Source organism: Sminthopsis crassicaudata, chromosome 4 (genome assembly GCF_048593235.1).
Source record: "Sminthopsis crassicaudata isolate SCR6 chromosome 4, ASM4859323v1, whole genome shotgun sequence".
NCBI lineage: Eukaryota > Metazoa > Chordata > Mammalia > Dasyuromorphia > Dasyuridae > Sminthopsis > Sminthopsis crassicaudata.
In genome coordinates, this window is record NC_133620.1 from 304,667,650 (window position 1) to 304,688,349 (window position 20,700).

Below are 20,700 nucleotides of genomic sequence, written 5' to 3' on the forward strand. Positions count from 1 at the left end.
TACGTGTCTTTGACCCTGGTATTGCATTGCTATATATGATAATCTCCTTGATTTGTCTCTTCTTCTACCTTACGACTCTTAGCATCCAAATTCTTTGGTCGGTTTACACACCTCCAGGAACCTAACCATGACATTTGCTAAGAACAAAAATCAGGGTATTAATTTCATTTTAGATGGCCAGACCAACCCCTTCCTAGTGGTTACATATCTACTGTAACGTTCTGCAGTGCTCTCTTATTCGATACAGCAGAACAATATGATCTGTATTCAGGAGTATTTTAAGGGTCTTACTTTATACACATAGAATGCTCATTTTGTTTCTGACTCGCCTTCATCACACAATCAAACCTTTTCTTTTTTGCCTTTTCTTATGCTTTTATGGAAAATAGTAAATATCAATGCTTGAGCAATGTAAAATATTAAACAGTGAGAATTGCCTTGGTAGCATAGAGGTTTCTTTTTTCTTTTTTTTTTTTTATTAGCATCCACAATCTTTTTTTTTAAATTAATTTTATAATTATAACTTCTTTTTGGACAGTACATATGCATGGGTAATTTTTTTTTTTTTTTACAACATTATCCTTTGTATTCACTTTTCCGAATTTTCCCCTCGCTCCCTCTACTCCCTCCTCAAGATGACAGGCACTCCCATACATGTTAAATGTGTTACCATATATCCTAGATACAATATATGTGTGTAAAACCAAATTTCTTATTGCACATTAAGTATTAGATTCCGAAGATAAAAGTAATCTGTGTAGAATGACAGTAGTGTAAACAGTTTACACTCAATTCCCAGTGTACCTTCTCTGGGTATAGCTGTTTCTGTCCATCATTGATCAACTGGAACTGAGTTAGATCTTCTCTATTTTGAAGATATCCACTTCAGTCAGAATATATCTTCATAACAATATCGTTGTTGAAGTGTATAATGATCTCCTGCTTCTGCTCATTATAGTCAGCAGCAGTTCATGTATTCATCCAAGCCTCTCTGTATTCATCGTACTGGCCATTTCTTACAGAGCAATAATATTCCATAACATTCATATACCATAATTTACCCAACCATTCTCCAATTGATGGACATCCATTCAACTTCCAGTTTCTAGCCACTACAAAAAGGGCTGCCATAAACATTTTGGCACATACAGGTCCCTTTCCCTTCTTTAGTATTTCTTTGGGATATAAGCCCAGTAGTAGCACAGCTGGATCAAAAGGTATGCACAGTTTAATAACTTTTTGGGCATAGTTCCAAATTGCTTTCCAGAATGGTTGGATTCTTTCACAACTCCACCAACAATGCATCAGTGTCCCAGTTTTCTCACATCCCCTCCAACATTCATTATTATTTGTTCCTGTCATGTTAGCCAATCTGACAGGTGTGTAGTGGTATCTCAGAGTGTCTTAATTTGCATTTCTCTGATCAGTAGTGATTTGGAACACTTTCATATGAGTGGAAATAGTTTCAATTTCATCATCTGAAAATTGTCTGTTCATATCCTTTGACCATTTATCAATTAATGGTTTGATTTCTTATAGAGTCAGTTCTCTATCTATTTTGGAAATGAGGCCTTTATGAGATCCTTTAACTGTAAAAATATTTCCCCAATTTGTTACTTCCCTTCTAATCTTTTTTGAATTAATTTACTTTGTACAAAAGCTTTTTAATTTGATGTAAGGAAAATTTTCTATTGTGTGTTCAATAATGATCTCTCCTTTGGTCATAAATTCCTTCCTCCTCCACAAGTCTGAGAGGTAAACTATCCTATGTTCCTCTAATTTATTTATGATCTTGTTCTTTATAGCATATAGATTTTAATAAAGATTTTATAATAACTAGTAAAGTATTGAGGTTAGGGCAGACTGTGTATATTTTCACTCTATTTTTTAAAATAAATTCTAAGATATTTCTTAACCTTTGACAACAACTCTTTCAGAAACCTATAATAACCCAGTCTAACCATTTTTTCTATCTTCATTCCTTTTAGTACCATTTTATTGTGGCACTAGTTACACTGATTATAAATCTAGGATCCTGATATTAGGGATTATTGTTGTTATTTCTATTATTAATATCATCATCATCATTATTATTATTATTATAAACTTTTTACCACTTGGAATCTAATATCAGAATCCTGGATTTAACAGGATGTTAAAAATACACATACTTTTACACATATACATTTATGTGTGTTATCTGTATACATATACAAAGACTTTTCTTTTTTTTTAATAAATCATCTTTTTTTGTTGTTGTTGTTGTTCTGAAATGTGTCTAAGTTGGAAGCATTTTGTTGGAACTCTTGCTGATTTTTTTTTTTTTTTGCCTGCCTCTGCTTTGTGAGGTTATACTGTATCATTCTTCTTAAGATTTTACAAAAGGGGTTTATAAGCTAAACTGGTTTTACTGCCATCTGCCTCCCTTTGTCAAGAAATTCATGTTTTCTTACTAATATACTTTTTTTATTTGTGCTTTTTTGGCCTTTCTGTGGCAATAGAGTTAAATCTATTCACTTTCTGTAGAAAATTATTATAGATGATATTAGTAGTTTCTGAAGTTGATTTTCAAATTTTATTGCTAATTGCTTTTAAAAAACAATTCAGGATTGAATTTTAATAAGTTTACCATCTCTCTTTTCAAATTACTTAAAAAAATTAATACTGATATTTGACTGAAATAATTGGTCATACTTATTGATTGGTACTTATCAGGCATAAGTATCACATCAATCACAATTTTACCCTATCTGTTAAAAAATGTAATTTATTTGATTACTTTTCAAATTGTATGTGTGTGTGTTTACTATATCTGGTGGCTTATCAGTTCTTTTCTTAAAGTGTTCATAATATAAAAGGTATTCGGTTTTTATATAGTTCTCAATTGTCTGGCCACTTCCTTTTTATTGAATCATGCTTTCCCATATATTTTTCACCATCTTAACACATTCCTACCTTTTTACTGAAGTTACCAGTTATGATGGAATGTATTAAAAAGCATAAGGGCTATGTGCAAAAGACTATGCTGAACAATAAAGATGCAATTAGAAATTATGTATATGTCAAATGTACACATATTTATGACATCTGTGTCTATGTCCATATTTAAAATCAGTATATTTATGTATTTAATTAACTACATTAAATATATGTATTTATATATACATGCAGTGTGCACGTGCGTATGTGTGTGTTTAATTTTCCCACTTTGGATTTTATAATACTTTTCCCTCACTTCTCTTCCCTAGTTGTCCCTGTGATATTGAAAGCACTAACATATGATGAAAAACGAGGAGCTTGCAGTGTGGGTTCCAATGTGAGAGATGCTGCATGTTATGTTTGTTGGGCTTTTGCCCGTGCTTATGAGCCTGAGGAATTGAAGCCTTTTGTTAATATGATTTCAAGGTAAGACATATTTTGTGCATTTTTACAGATTAAAGATTTCCTTTTTTTCATTGATATTTAAAAATCTTGCCTGATATCTTTTACTCACTCAGCTTGTTATTGACTTAAAGTGGGTAAGTGAATAAATTTAATTTAGGAAAGATCAATTCATAAGCAGACTTTTTATAGCAATAACATATCGGCATATCTTACCCAATGTTGTCATCATCTTGGGCAGTGGCTGCATGTTATTTTTTGGAACAATACTGTCCTGGTTATACATACCCACACATAAAGATAATCCCTTGTCCTTTAAATTAGTATTTAATTAACAAGCATACCAATTAAAATAAATGTTTTCTTTTTCAGTTACAGATCACTTATTGATAATTGACTTGGTCAATTGAATTTTAATTGAATCAAAAAATAGGAAAGCTTTTTTTAATTAAAACATCATATAATCTTCCTTTCCTTTCTTGAAGATAAAGTTTTCTTTTACTTAATACATTTTTTTAAATTAAAAGTTAAGGAATCCTGAATGTAACTTGGTTCTAGTTCCCTGATCCATGATATTTTAAAAATATTTTTTAAAACTTCATTTATAAAAGAACAATGGTTTACTCAGAGTAACAAAACAGACAACAAAAAATTAGTGTGATATAAGATGTATTATTTTCCCTTTAGCACTTCCCATAGCACAAAGTACATGTTCTTATGTTGTTTTTTAAATTGAATTGGTGTTTAAAATATTTACAAATAGACGCCAGTTCTTTTAATTACTAATAATTGTATAGTTTTTCAGACTTCATGAGTTTTTTTCATCTACAAAATGAAGTGGTTGTACTGTATTCAAAGTATATTTTAGCTCTTAATCTTGTGAGTATTTTAATTTTTTTTGTTTTTTTCGGTTTAGAGGGAGATGAGTTAGGGTAGTAATGAAATTACTCAAAAGTAATCATATACTGATTTAATCTCTCCCCCCACTTAATCGTATTTTATTTTTTCCAATTATATTAAAAGATAGTTTTCTTTTTTTTTTTTTTTTCATTATAGGTTCATTTTTTAATCTCGTTAAAATTTTTTTTAAAATTAATTTTATAATTATAATTTTTTTGACAGTACAAATGCATGAGTAATTTTTTTTTTTTTTACAACATTATCCCTTCTATTCACTTTTTCAAATTTTCCCCTCCCTCCCTCTACTCCCTCCCCTAGATGACAGGCAATCCCATACATGTTAAATGTGTTACCATATATCCTAGATACAATATATGTGTGTAAAACCAAATTTCTTGTTGCACCCTAAGAATTGTATTCCAAAGGTAAGTAATTGTATTCCAAAGTAACCTGGGTAGAATGACAATAGTGTAAACAGTTTATACTGAATTCCCAGTGTACCTTCTCTGGGTATAGCTGTTTCTGTCCATCATTGATCAACTGGAACTGAGTTAGATCTTCTCTATTTTGAAGATATCCACTTCAGTCAGAATATATCTTCATAACAATATCATTGTTGAAGTGTATATAATGATCTCCTGGTTCTGCTCATTATAATCAGCAGCAGTTCATGTATTCATCCAAGCCTCTCTGTATTCATCTTACTGGCCATTTCTTACAGAGCAATAATATTCCATAACATTCATATACCATAATTTACCCAACCATTCTCCAATTGATGGGCACCCATTCATTTTCCAGTTTCTAGCCACTACAAAAAGGGCTGCAGCAAACATTTTGGCACATACAGGTCCCTTTCCCTTCTTTAGTATTTCTTTGGGATATAAGCCCAGTAGTAGCACAGCTGGATCAAAGGGTATGCACAGTTTAATAACTTTTTTGGCATAGTTCCAAATTGCTCTCCAGAATGGTTGGATTCTTTCACAACTCCACCAACAATGCATCAGTGTCCCAGTTTTCCCACATCCCCTCCAACATTCATTATTATTTGTTCCTGTCATGTTAGCCAATCTGACAGGTGTGTAGTGGTATCTCAGAGTTGTCTTAATTTGCATTTCTCTGATCAGTAGTGATTTGGAACACTCATATGAGTGGAATAGTTTCAATTTCATCATCTGAAAATTGTCTGTTCATATCCTTTGACCATTTATCAATTGGAGAATGGTTTGATTTCTTATAAATTAGAGTCAGTTCTCTATATATTTTGGAAATGAGGCCTTTATGAGATCCTTTAACTGTAAAAATATTTTCCCAATTTGTTACTTCCCTTCTAATCTTGTTTGCATTAATTTTTTTTGTACAAAACCTTTTTAATTTGATGTAATCAAAATTTTCTATTTTGGACCAATAATGATCTCTAGTTCTCCTTTGGTCACAAATTCCTTCCTCCTCCACAAGTCTGAGAGGTAAACTATCCTATGTTTCTCTAATCTATTTATGATCTCATTCTTTATGCCTAAATCATGGAACCATTTTTATCTTTTCTTGGTATTTGGTGTTAAGTATGGGTCCATATCTAATTTCTGCCATATTAATTTCCAGTTTTCGCAACAGTTTTTTTCAATTAATGAATTCTTATCCCAAAAGTTGGTATCTTTGGGTTTGTCAAACACTAGATTGCTATAGTTGTACACTATTTTGACCTGTGAACGTAACTTGTTCCACTGATCAGCTAGAATATTTCTTAGCCAATACCAAATGGTTTTGGTGATTGCTGCTTTATAATATAGTTTTAGATCAGTTACAGCTAGGCCACCTTCATTTGATTTTTTTTTTTTTTCATTAATTCCCTTGAAATTTTCAACCTTTTGTTCTTCCATATGAATTTTGTTATTTTTTCTAGGTCATTAAAATAGTTTCTTGGGAGTCTGATTGGTATAGCATTAAATAAATAGATTAGTTTAGGGAGTATTGTCATCTTTATTATATTTGCTCGGCCTATCTAAGAGCACTTAATGTCTTTCCAATTATTTAAATCTGACTTTATTTTTGTGGCAAGTGTTTTGTAATTTTGCTCATTTAATTCCTGACTTTTCTTTGGTAGATGAATTCCCAAATATGTTATACTCTCAACAGTTGTTTTGAAAGGAATTTCTCTTTGTATCTCTTGCTATTGGATTTTGTTGGTGATGTATAAAAATGCTGAGGATTCATGTGGATTTATTTTGTATCCAGCAACTTTGCCAAAGTTGTGAATTATTTCTAATAACTTTTTATTAGAATCTCTGGGGTTCTCTAAGTATACCATCATATCAGCAGCAAAGAGTGATAGTTTGATTTCCTCATTACCTACTCTTATTCCTTTAATTTTTTTCTTGACTCTTATTGCTGAGGCTAACTTTTCTAATACAATATTGAATAGTAATCGTGATAGTGGGTAATCTTGTTTCACTCCTGATCTTACTGGGAAAGGTTCCAGTTTATCCCCATTACATATGATGCTTACTGACGGTTTTAAATATATGCTTCTGACTATTTTAAGGAATAGTCCATTTATTCCTATACTGTCAAGTGTTTTTAATATGAATGGATGTTGTATTTTATCAAATGCTTTTTCTGCATCTATTAAGATGATCATATGGTTCTTGTTAATTTGGTTATTAATGTGATCAGTTATACTAATAGTTTTCCTAATATTAAACCAGCCCTGCATTCCTAGTATAAATCCTACTTGATCATAGTATATTATTCTGGGGATGATTTTCTGAAGTCTTTTTGCTAATATGTTATTTAAGATTTTAGCATCAATATTCATTAAGGAGATTGGTCTATAGTTTTCTTTCTCAGTTTTCGATCTACCTGGTTTAGGTATCAGTACCATGTCTGTGTCATAAAAGGAATTTGGTAGGACTCCTTCATTCCCTATTTTTTCAAATAGTTTAAATAACATTGGGACTACTTGTTCTTTAAATGTTTGGTAGAATTCACATGTAAATCCATCTGGTCCTGGGACTTTTTTCTTAGGGAGTTGATTAATAGCTAGTTCTATTTCTTCTTCTGAAATGAGACTATTTAAGCAATTTACTTTCTCCTCTGTTAATTTGGGAAGCCTACATTTTTGGAGGTAGTTATCCAATTCACTTAAGTTATCAAATTTATTGGCATAAAGTTGGACAAAGTAACTCCTTATTATTGCTCTAATTTCCTCTTCATTGGTAGAAAGATAAAGATAGTTTTCAAAATTCATTTTTGTAAGATTAAGCTTTTGAGTTCCAAAATCTTCTTTTTTTTTTTTTTTGCTCCTTTCTTTCCCTCTCCCCTCCACAGACAGCAAGCAATCTGATATAAGTTATATATGTACAATTATTTTAAACATTTTTCCATATTAGTCCCGTTATGAAAGAAAAATCAAATGGAAAAAATAGCACAAGAAAGAAAAAACTATAACATCAAAAAGATGAAAATAACATGCTTCAATCTTCATTCAGTTTTCATAGTTCTTTCTCTGGATGCAGATGACATTTTTCATCCCAAGTGTATTAGAATTGCAGTAATTCTTATTAGAATTTACTGTATTTCTGAAAGGAGTAAGTCTGTTAATCATCATACAATCTTGCTGTCACTGCTCTACAGTATTCTCCTGATTCTGCTCACTTCATTCAGCACTCAGCTTCAGTTCATGTAAGTCTTTCTAGATTCTTTTGAAATCATCCTGCTTACACTGATGTAGTCTCATAGTTTGAAGGTCTAATGCTTGAACTACAAGCTATTATCTCTCAGCTGGTATTTTACATTTGAGAATTTTCTTTCTGTTTCTGTATACCAGGTTTAACTTTGGTTTGGGAGAAAAATAAGCTAGTTTCTATGACTCTAGTTTATGGTTGACCAACCTGTTTTTAGTAAAAACTTTTTGATCATTCACAAAATATGCATATTTGCTTACAAATTATAAACCTGTTACAAGATCCTCATTTCAGTTTATTTTTTAAAATAAATTTTATTTTTTATTGTTTAGAATTTGAAAAACATATAGAAGCATCAATTTTCCCATGTTCCAAGAATAGAAATATGAGAATATATCGGAAATCATAAATCTCTATTGTTATCACTTTTTAAAAGAGAATCAGTAATGTAGTGGACACATTTCTTTTAAAGATGATTTTGCTAGTGTGTATATCCCTCACCTTTCTTTTATTCTCTTTTGTGATTTTTGTAAAAGAAAAAAATTCTTCAATGAATCTCTTTTTTCTTTTCTATCAGTCTTACTAATCTTTATTTTCTGTAGTCATCTCTCCTCCATTTGAAATAAAATTCAAAAAATATTGTTGTAACAAATATATGTATTCAAACAAAAGAATCCCATAGATAGTCATGTCAGATAATTCATATATCATTTTGAACCTGGGTCCATAATTGGTTTTTCAGAGCATTTATAATAATCATGCTTTGTCATTGCATTGATATGCATTCTTACATCTTTAAACATGTTTTTCTTTACATTGTTGTAGTTATATAAATTGTTCTCATGATTCTACTGACTTAGTTTTGTGAGTTCAGAGTCTTCTGAAGTTCCTTTAATCATTTCTTGTAACATGGTAACATTCTATTATATTATTATATATGAAATACTGTTTTAGAGCCTTTTATAATCCAGCTCTATTCCACTTTTCTTACTTATATGCTCTTCTCTCTATTCATATAGCTGCCTCCTTTGTCCTCATCACCTGCTGTAGTTTTCTGTTTTTTTTTTTTTTTTCTTCCTCAATTGTCTCCTTTCCATTCTGTCTTCAACTGATAAAGTGATTTTTTTTCTTTTAGTACAGGGCTGATTATGTGACTTTCCTATTCAGTAAACTTCAGGGCCCCCTTATCATTTCCAGGCTAAAATACAGAATTATTAATTTAACTTTAAAAATCTTCACTTTATCCTCTTACTGCCTTTCCCCTCTTACTACCTTTCCAGTGACCTTTCTCTTTAGTCTTTTCCTTTTACTTAGTGCCCCAGTGATAATGTCCTAGGAAACAATATCCTGAAGATTCATTAGAAGGGAATCAATAAACTGGGAAACCATTTTTTTACAGTTAGAGGTTCTCACAAAGGCCTCATTTCCAAAATATATAGAGAATTAATTCTAATTTATAAGAAATCAAGCCATTCTCCAATTGATAAATGGTCAAAGGATATGAATGGACAATTTTCAGATGATGAAATTGAAACAATTTCTACCCATATGAAAAGATGTTCCAAATCATTATTGATCAGAGAAATGCAAATCAAGACATCTCTGAGAATACCACTAGACACCTCTCAGATTGGCTAACTTGATAGGAAAAGATAAAGTGGAATGTTGGAGGGGATGTGGGAAAACTGGGACACTGATGCATTGTTGGTGGAGCTGTGAAAGAATCCAACCATTCTGGAGAGCAATTTGGAACTATGCCCAAAAAGTTATCAAACTGTGCATACCCTTTGATCCAGAAGTATTACTATTGAGCTTATATCCAAAGAGACATTAAAGAAGGATAAGGGACCTGTATATACAAGAATGTTTGTGGCAGCCTTTTTTTGTAGGGGCTAGAAACTGGAAATTGAATGGATGCCCATCAACTGGAGAATGGCTGAGTAAATTGTGGAATATGAATGTTATGGAATATTATTGTTCTCCAAGAAATGGCCAGTAGGACGAATACAGAGAGGCTTGGAGAGGCTAAATGAAATGAGCAGAACCAGGAGATCATTATACATTTCAATAACAATACTATATGAGGATCAGTTCTAATGGAAGTGGCTATCTTCAGCAATGAGAGGATCCAAATCCATTGATCAGTGGTAAGTAGAACCAGCTACACCCAGCTAAAGAACATTGGGAAATGAGGTGGATCATAACATAGCATTTGCATCTTTTTGTTGTTTGCTTACATTTTTTTCCCCCAGGTTTTTTTTTATTTTCTTTCTAAATCCGATATTTCTTGTGGAACAAGATAACTGTATAAATATGTATACATATGTTGTATTTAACATATACTTAATGTTTAACTACTATGGGACTGCCTTCCATCTAGGGAAGGGAGTGGAGGGAAAGAGGGGAAAAGTTGGAACAGAAGTTTTTGCAAGGGTCAATGTTGAAAAATTACCCATGCATATGTTTTGTCAATAAAAAAAGTATTATAATAATAATAAATAGATTAACCTCATAATCTAGGGGGGAAAAAGAAACCATAGTCTTAATTTGTACTGGCTATTCATGATAATTGAATGTTCTTCCTTTCACTTTTGCCTCCTGCTATTTCTTTAAGATTAAACCCAAATGACAGCTTCTCTGTAAGATGTTGCCTGATTCTTATTGTTTTACTTATGTTATTATAATAATTTTTAAGTGTTTTGTTGTATTAGAATATTTGTTTATTTATATATCTTGGATTTATTCCTTTTCATCCTACTCTTTCTCTATTAGAATGTGAGTTCCTCAATAGGAAGGACCATGTTTTTGCTTTTTTCTATATCCCCAGCATTTAATGCAGTTCTTTGTTAGGTCAGGTTTATTTCTAAATTGCTTACAGGAATGCACTGAGGAAGTGATAGCTATACTAATAATGTAGTAATATGTTGGTTTTCTGGAAAGCATCTTCAACAGTTGTCATTTTGCTTTTTTTTTCATTTTTACCGATTTGATAGGTATGAAGAGGAACCTCATCATTCTTTTGGCTTTTTCTTCTTATTGATTTGAAACATTTTTTTCTCACAAGGTTGAAGATAGGTTGGAGTTCTTTCCTTGAGAAATTTCTTATTTACCTTATCTCTTAAACAACAAATTTTCAAGTCTTATCCATTGTACTTAAATAAAGTCTCTTAAATCTGTTTTCTTTCTCTTTGCATAGCTAGCTCCTTGGACTGTCAAAATAGTTTTGCAATTGTTTTTCTGCATTTTCTTCTGTCTTCAATTCATCTGCTTTAATGAATTTTCTAATCTATACACTTGATAATGTCATTTTTCAATTCAGATTCTGGTAGCTCTTTATCAATCTTAGAGTCTATTATTATTTAATCTTTATCTAATTTTTGGACACAGGGATTGTTAAATTTCTAGATTTTCTAAATATACATGAATATAGTTGCACATGTACAATTTCTTTTTGTTACTTTTGCAATCATTGATCTGGATTATTATTTAATTCTCCCTCTGGAATGATTTTGATGATGATTTTTTTTTTTTTAATGACTCACCATTTCAGCCATACCCTGGCTAGGAAAAAACGGTGGCTTAGGTTTTAAACAAGTCCTTCTGTCCTGAAGCATCTATTATTTTGAAGGCTTTGGACCAGAAACTTTAGCCCCAGCATCTTTGGGTTTGGACTCGGCAGGCTTAGCAGCCTTGGAATCGTTGGGCTTTGTGGCCTTAGAACCAGACTTGGCTGCCTTGGGATCGGACTTGGCTGCCTTGGGATCGGACTTGGCTGCCTTGGGATTGGGTTTGGCGACCCTGGTATCGGGTTTGACGACCTTGGTTTCGGACTTGGTGACTTTGGGGCCAGGTTTGGTAGCCTTGGGATCAGACTTGGTGACCTTGGCACCAGACTTGGTGACCTTAGGATCGGTGGGCTTGGCGGTCTTGGGGTCAGTGATTCTGGCAACCTTAGAGTCGGGCTTTGTGATTCTGGAGCCTGGGCATTTGATGCCAACTTACGGGCTGGACGCTTGGTAGCCATCTTGTGGCCAGCATGGCGGGCAGTGACCTTGGAAATCTTGGGCCTGAGGAGCTTGGCCTTGGAAGCCTTGGTGCTCAGAGCCTTGATAGCCTCTGCTTGGGCCTTGATGGCTTTGGCATTGTTGGCCTGCATCATCTTCAGCCCCTTCTTGTTGTGTATCTTGGCAAAGCGCATGTGTCTCAGAAACTTCGGGTCAACCCATTTCAGAGACTCATATCTCTTTGATCTAGGTTTCTTGATGCCATTTCTGTGCCATTTTCTTGATTGATTGTGGGTGGTGTGGTTCTTGGAGTTGGCCATCTCTGCACTGCAGCCTGCGCCAACAGGCACTCCACCGACCAGAAGAGGCCCAAAGCGAGAGAGAGAAAAAGGATGATGATTTCTTTAGATTAGTAGTTTGTCAAGAAGACATCAAAGAAAAAGATTAAAAGCAATTGATGAGTAGGAAGTGACTGGATGGAGGAAGAAGAAATGGAATATTTACAAGATTTTCCTTCCTCCAATCCCATCAATATCAATAACTGATTCTTCCTTTAATTTTGTCTTTCTTGACTAAAATATGATCCTGTAATCATCAGTAGTTACTGTATTCATTTTTTGTATATGTGTGTATACACACACACACACACACACACACACACATTTGCAGAAAGCAGGAGAGGGAGAAAGTAAATTATGGTGCTGTTATGTAGAAAAAAGAAAATGTAGCAGTAAATATGGTTATTTTTGCCAATTTTACTACTATGTATATTTGTTCTTCAGATTATTTAGATGTTAACTTTAAAGTTGAGAAACTTGAAAATGGCAGGTCCTTTTTTTAATAAAAAAAAAAATCCTATAGATGATTTTTTTTTTGAAATTTCAAACCAAAAAGAACATTTCTGCATACACAGAAGAACACAGAAAGATTATAGTTATATTTCATATCAACTGCCTTTTTAAAAACCTATATAATAAAATCATATTTCTTTTAAAATTGCCTTGCTTGTCTGTATTCCCTTTTGATTCTCCTTGCCTTTTTTAGTGGAATCACTGATGCTATTTACTTCATCCTTTTTATAACCTTACCACCAGTACTAAAGACTGAGAGAATGGGAAAAAACTCCAAAAAATTCTTATAAGGAACATTATGATAAAGCATAATAATTTACATAATATCTGTGCTTAATATCTCACTTTTGCACTTTTTACCCTATTGATTTTTTTTTTTTTTTGGTCAGGAGGTACATAACATACTTCATCATAGGATTGTCTGGAGATATGGCTAGTAATTGCCTCTGTCAGAATTCTTATAATTTGTTTTTGTTTAAAGTATTATTGTCCTTTAAAAAATTTATTCTATTTATTCTGAATCACTTCATACTCCTCAGTATTCTCTGAAATTCTTTTTTCATAATTTTAATGGTACAATAACATTTATTTAAATTTATATAAAATAACTTGCTTACTCATTTCCCTATTTATTGGCATATACTTTTTTTTAATATCTTTTTTATCTTTTAAACTCTTCTTGCAAATCAAATTATTTATTTCATTTGAATCTCTTCCCTATATAATCCTCCTTTTAAATTCTCATTCTCTCCATACTTCTTGTTTCCCTGTATTGAATTTGTTTTATTTGGACAACAAACTCTATGTGTATATTTGTGTATGTTTAATTTGTATTTCTGTAATTATCATGATTTTGTTTTTTAAAATATGGTCATAATATGGAATTTTTGCCTTGGCAATTGCCCATTTTTATCTTTTAACCATTTTTCTCTTGTGAAATGTTTCTTAGAATTCTTACAAATTTTACTGAATTTAGAATAAAAAGTCAATTTAGTCTCATGCTTTCCATTGTTTTAACTAAGTAGGTATTTGATTTTGTCAAAAGCATTTTGCATCAATTGATATAATAATGTGGTTTTTGTTTATGTTATCGAAATGGCTTATTATATTTTCATATTCCTTAGAATAAGCCATCCCTGCATTTCTGATATATATTTAACCAGATCATGTTATACAATATTTCAAATATATTACTGTAGAATGTTTTTTACATATTTAAAATTCTTGAGCAAATATTCATTAGAGATATAGGCTTTTACTTTTCTTTCTCTTCTTTCTCTCCCCCAAGTTTATTTGTACAAAAGCTTTTTAATTTGATGTAATCAAAATTTTCTATTTTGTGATCAATAATGATCTGTAGTTCTCCTTTAGTGACAAATTCCTTCCTCCTCCACAAGTCTGAGAGGTAAACTGTTCCTTTAATTTATTTATGATCTTGTTCTTTATGCCTAAATCATAGACTCTTTTTGATCTTATCCTAGTATGTGATGTTAAGTGTGGGTCCATGCCTAGTTTCTGCCATACTAATTTCCAGTTTTCCCAGCAGTATTGTCAACTAATGAATTCTTATCCCAAAAGTTGGGGTTTTTGGATTTGTCAAATACTAGATTGCTATTTTTATTCACTATCTTGTCCTGTGAACCTAATCTATTCCACTGATCAACTAGTCTATGTCTTAGCCAATACCAAATGGTTTTAGTGACTGCTTCTTTATAATATAATTTTAGATCAGGTACAGCTAGGCCACCTTCATTTGATTTTTTTTCATTAACTCCCTTGAAATTCTTGACCTTTTGTTCTTCCATATGAATTTTGTTGTTATTTTTTCTAGGTCATTAAAATAGTATCTTGGGAGTCTGATTGGTATAGCATTAAATAGATTAGCTTAGGGAGTATTGTCATCTTTATTATATTTGCTGGGCCATAAATTTGGGCAAAGTAACTCCTAATGATTGTTCTAATTTCCTCTTCATTAGTGGTAAGTTCTCCTTTTTCATTTTTAAGACTAATAATTTTCTTTTCCTCTTTCCTTTTTTAAATCAGATTTACTAAGGGTTTGTCTATTTTGTTGGTTTTTTCATAGAACCAACTCTTAGTTTTATTAATTAATTCAATAGTTTTTTTACTTTCAACTTTATTAATCTTTTCTTTTATTGTTAGAATTTCAAGTTTCATGTTTGTCTGGGGGTTTTTAATTCGTTCCTTTTCTAGCATTTTTAGTTGTAAGCCCAATTCTTTCTCTATTTTATGCAAGTAGGCCTCTAGAGATATAAAATTTCCCCTTTTTACTGCTTTGGCTGTATCCCACATATTTTGGTATGTCTCATTATTGTCATTTTCTTGGGTGAAGTTATTATATGTCTATGATTTGCTGTTTCACCCAATCATTCTTTAGTGTGAGATTATTTAGTTTCCAATTATTTTTTGGTCTATTTTCCCCTGGCTTTTTATTGAATGTAATTTTCATTGTATCGTGGTCTGAAAAGGAGGCATTTACTATTTCTGTCCTAATATATGGTCAATTTTTGTGTAGGTTCTATGAACTGCTGAGAAGAAAGTATACTCCCTTCTGTCTCCATTTAGCTTTCTCCAAAGATCTATCATATCAAACTTTTCTAGTATTCTCTTTACCTCTTTGACTTCTTTCTTATTTATTTTACGGTTTGATTTATCTAATTCTGACAGTGCAAGCTTGAGATCTCCCACTATTATAATTTTGCTGTATATTTCTTTTTGCAGCTCTCTTAAGTTCTCTTTTAAGAATTTAGATGCTGCACCACTTAGTGTGTATATGTTTAATATTGATACTGCTTCATTATCTATGAAGCAAGATACAACACCATTCCTTATCTCTTTTAATTAGATCAATTTTTGCTTTTGCTTGATCTGAGATGAGGATGGCTACCCCTGCTTTTTTTAGCTTCACCTGAAGCATAGTAGATTCTGTTCCAACCTTTTACCTTTATTCTGTTTCAGGTGTGTTTCTTGTAAAAAACGTAGTGTAGGATTCTGGCTTTTAATCCACTCTGCTAACTGCTTCCTCTTTATGGGGGAGTTTACCCCATTCACACTTATGGTTAAAATGACTAATTCTATATTGCTTGCCATCCTGTTAACCCTTGCTTATGCTTTTCTCCTTTCCTTCCCTCTTCTCCCCCTCCCCAGTATTAACCTTGTGAGCACCACTTGCTTTTCACAGCCCTCCCTTTTTAGTATCCCTCCCCCACCTTAAAGTTCCTCTCCCTATCTTACCCCCTTTCCTCACAATTTCTGTATTCCCTTCCCCTTAGCTTACTCGTAACTTCCCTTTTCACTTTTTCCCTCCCACTTTTCAATGAAGTGGAAGGAGTTTCACCATAAATCAAATATGTCTATTGATACACACTATGTTCATCCCCCTCCTTTCTTTCTCTTAGATATAATAGGTTACTTTTGCCTCTTCATGAGATTCAGTACCACCACTTTACCCTTTTTTATGATATAATTTCCTTTCCATCTCTAGTTTCTAGGACAAATTATACATGTTTTCTTTATATATCTTTATGGCAGAAATATAGTTCTCAAGATTTCTTTTTACCTTTTTAGAAATCTCTTGAGTTCTGTATTTGAAGTTAAAACTTTTTGTGGTAGATCTGGTTTTTTTCATAAGAATAGATGGAATTCATTTATTTCATTAAATGTCCATCTTCTTCCCTGGAAAAAGATGCTCATTTTTCAAAAATTAATTTTATAATTATACATTTTTTGACAGTACATATGCATGAGTAATTTTTTTTATAACATTATCCCTTGTATTCATTTTTCCAAATTTTCCCCTCCCTCCCTCTACTCTCTCCCCTAGATGACAGGCAATCCCATACATTTTACATGTGTTACAGTATAAGCTAGATACAATATATGTGTGTAAATCCAATTTTCTTGTTGCACGTTAAGAATTGGATTCTGAAGGTATAAGTAAGCTGGGTAGAAAGACCGTAGTGCTAACAGTTTACATTCAATTCCCAGTATTCCTTCTCTGGGTGTAGTTGTTTCTGTCCATCATTGATCAACTGGAAGTGAGTTGGATCTTCTTTATGTTGAAGATATCCACTTCCATCACAATATATCTTCATACAGTATTGTTGTTAAAGTGTATAGTGTTCTTCTGCTCATTTCACTCAGCATCAGTTCATTTAAGTCTCTCCAAACCTCTCTGCATTCATCCTGCTGGTCACTTCTTACAGAATAATAATATTCCAAACCTTCATATACCATAATGTACCCATCCATTCTCCAATTGATGGACATCCATTCATTTTTCAGTTTCTAGCCACTACGAAAAGAGCTGCCACAAACATTTTGGCACATATAGGTCCCTTTCCCCTCTTTAGTATTTCTTTGGGATATAAGCCCAGTAGTAGCACAGCTGGATCAAAGGGTATGCACAGTTTGATAACTTTTTGGGCATAGTTCCAAATTGCTCTCCAGAATGGCCAGATTCTTTCACAACTCCACTAACAGTGCAAAAGATGCTCATTTTTGCTGGATAAATTATTCTTGCCTGCATACTAAGTTCCTTAGCCTTTCGGAATATTATATTCCAGCCCCTTCCCTTTAATGTGGACGCTGCCAGATCCTGAGTTATCCTTAATGTGGCTCTTCCATGTCTGAATTGATTTTTTCTAGCAGCTTCCAATTATTTTTTACTTTGTCTGATGGTTCTTGAACTTGGCCACTATATTTCTTTGTGTTTTGATTTTAGGGTCCCTTTCAGTAGGTGATCAATGAATTTTTTTAGTGTCTATTTTACCCTCTGTTTCTAAAACGTCTGGGCAATTCTCTTTGATAATTTCCTGGAAAATAGTGTTCAGGCTTTTTTTTTTTTTCATCATATTTTTCAGGGAGTCTAATTATTCTCAAATTGTCTCTCCTGGATCTATTTTCTAGGTCTTTTGTCTTCCCAGTAAGGTACTTGACTTTCTTTTCCATTGTTTAATTTTTCTGGTTTTGCTTGACTACTTCTTGGTTTCTCCTTGAATCATTCAATTCTACTTGTTCGATTTTGATTTTCAATGATGTATTTTCTTCACTCACTTTTTTTATATCTTTTTGTAATTGTCAAATTGAGTTTTTAAGTGAGTTTTTTTCTTCTATGGAATTTTTTTACATTTCATCAATTTTATTTTTTAGAGAGCTGTTTTCTTTTTCCAACTCACTAATTTTGTTTCTCAATGATTTGATTTCTTTATTCACTCTGTCTTTAAATGCATGGGATGTCTTCTCAAGATTCTCTTGCCAAACTTTCCTTTCCTTTTCCAATTTCTCTTCTAGCTCTCTTGTGAGAACCTTTTTGATTTCTTCTATGAGAGTCTTGTGAATTGAGGAGCAGATCATATCCCCCTTAGGGGATTCCTCTGGAGACAGTCTGCTTTTAGTCTCTTGTTTGAAGTCTACTCTCTATCCATATAGAAGCTATCAATGGGTTAGAGCCCTTTTAAATTTTTTATTCATTTTGTCAGAGCAGAATCAAAGAAAACAAACTGACAAGAGAAGCAATTGGTCTGTTTCTGGGAGGGGATGGGACTGAATGGTGTTACTCGGCAGGAATGGCAGAGATCGCACCCCTTCCCCTTCTGTCTGAGCAGTGTGATCTGCCTGTCTCCCTCTTGCTATTTGCCCTCAGCCTGTGCCCAGTCTGTTCGTCCCCTCCCCTGAGCAAAAACAGACTTTTCTGAATTTCAAGGATGTCTTCTGTTGGCAATTATTTGTGGGTTTTTTTTTTTTTTCAGTCAAGCATTAATTCTGAGGCTTGTCATGAAGTAAATTCTGAGAGAAACTGTGGAGCTCAAGCAGCTGTGTGCCTCCTTTCTGCCATCTTGACCGGAAGTCCTCCCCCAAGTTCATATATAAAATTATATATCTTTTCACTGAAAAGAGTTTGGAAAGATTCCTTATTCAGGGATTCTCAAACTAGAGCCCGGGACCAGATGCGGCCAGCTGAGGAAGTTTATGCAGCCCTCCAGGTTATAGCAAATGGGCTAAAGGGGGGAGACAGAGTGTGAGCTTTTGTTTTTACTATAGTCTGGCCCTCTAACAGTCTCAGGGACAGTGAACTGGCCTCCTATTTAAAAAGTTTGAGGACCACTGCATGTGATAGTGGAATTGATTATTCTTTGATTGCTTGAAATCATTGATTTTTAAATCCATCTGGTTGTGGAATTTTTTTCTCAGGATTAATTTATGGCTCATTCAATTTATTATTTCTGATATATATTATATTGTAGGTATACACACACACACACACACACACACAACCTATAACTCTGAGAAAAGTACAAAATGTAAATATAAAATGTAGGCAGATTACACATTTACTCCCAAGATAAATGGAACATAAAACACCTCAGTTTTTCTTATGAAACTTTCTTTATGCTTTGAAGACATTTGATTCTTTTCTCCCAATAGAATTAATCTTCACATAGTTCTTTCCAATTGAAAAAATATGTTTACTTTCCCAGAAATAGTGGAAAAATAGGAAGGGGATAGGTGCACTGGAATCAGACAACTGAGCACTTAAAGCTAATTACCTGTTGGACAATAACTCTATTAGCATATGTTTGGAAAAATGGCCCTTCTCACTATTCCTATTGGCTAGATCTGTTGGTATACACAGATAATCTTAGGAGGGATTAGGGGGTGAGAGAAGCTAGAATCACTTTTGGAGGAGGATGAGGAGAAGGGAAATCTGTGGAGAGCGTGAGGGAGTTTTGTTGATCCCCTTCACTTTTCCCCCTAAAAACCAAGGACTTTTGCTTATCATGACTCTGGCTGATTCGGAGACCTCCAGGGAGATAACCCAGATTTCACAGGATTGATTATGAATAGCATTAAAAGTCAAATAGAGGATTTTGTATTTGATCCTTAAATTTATTAAATGGGATGACTTGGTTAGTTTAAGAAGATTATTTTGGTATTCTTTTGTAGAAAGTAAGTTGATTTGTGTGGAAAGAACCTTGAGGCTGGGAGACTAGGCAGAGAGAAAGAAAGATATATCTATATATCTATATACCTATCTATATCTATATATATTTATATCTATATATCTATATATCTATATATCTATATCTATATCTATATCTATCTATATCTATATATCTATATATCTATATCTATATCTATATATATCTCTCTATCTATCTATCTATATATATATTAAGGAACAAAGCAACAGCTTCATTGTAAACCTGTATAAATGGAATGATAGTGATTCCCTAGGGAATAATGATGACATAAAGGGGAAACAGCTAGGAGTGTAGTGGATAGAGTGCTAGGCCTGGGGTAACTTCAAAATCTGACCTAAAACACCCAAACAAGTCATTTAATCCTTTTTGCCTTCCTTCCTCAAGGAAATGGCAAATCAATGTAGTATCTGCTAAGAGAATGCCAAAAATGGGCCTTGAAGAGTCAGACATGACTGAATTTATTCAACAACAATAGAAAACAGAAAGAAAGTGAGCTCTTTTTGGACATATTGAATTTAAGATAACTGCAGGATGTCCAGCTTTAGATATCTTGATAAGCAGAAGTAAATGGCAGACTGGATGGAGGTCAGAAGAAAGAAGCCAATACAAGCGGTAGCTAGATAGATGGACGGACAGATAGATTGATAGTTTTGTAGACTAGAAGGAGAAGAGAAGGATAGAGCTTTGGGAATACCTAGAATTAATGTGTCAGTAAACAAAAATATGTTTTCTTATGTGAAAAGCACTGTGCTAGATTTGGAATTAAAAAAAAAAAAAAAAGGCCAAAGATAACCCAGAGGAACTCACAATTTAAGGGGAGGGCATAATTTGCAAACAATTATGTGCAAGTAAGCTATGTATAGGATAAGTTGGAAATAAT

General features: G+C 32.9%; 1 protein-coding gene across 4 annotated transcripts in view; it reads left to right on the forward strand.

Annotated features, from left to right (window-relative positions):
* Nucleotides 1-20,700, forward strand: part of TBCD (tubulin folding cofactor D) — a 436,500-nt gene that overhangs the window by 158,296 nt on the left and 257,504 nt on the right. For all 4 annotated transcript variants that reach the window (XM_074264992.1, XM_074264995.1, XM_074264993.1 and 1 more), the window contains exon 15: nt 3,249-3,405. In XM_074264992.1, the coding sequence (XP_074121093.1) occupies nt 3,249-3,405 (157 nt within the window). The remainder of the gene's footprint in view (nt 1-3,248; nt 3,406-20,700) is intronic.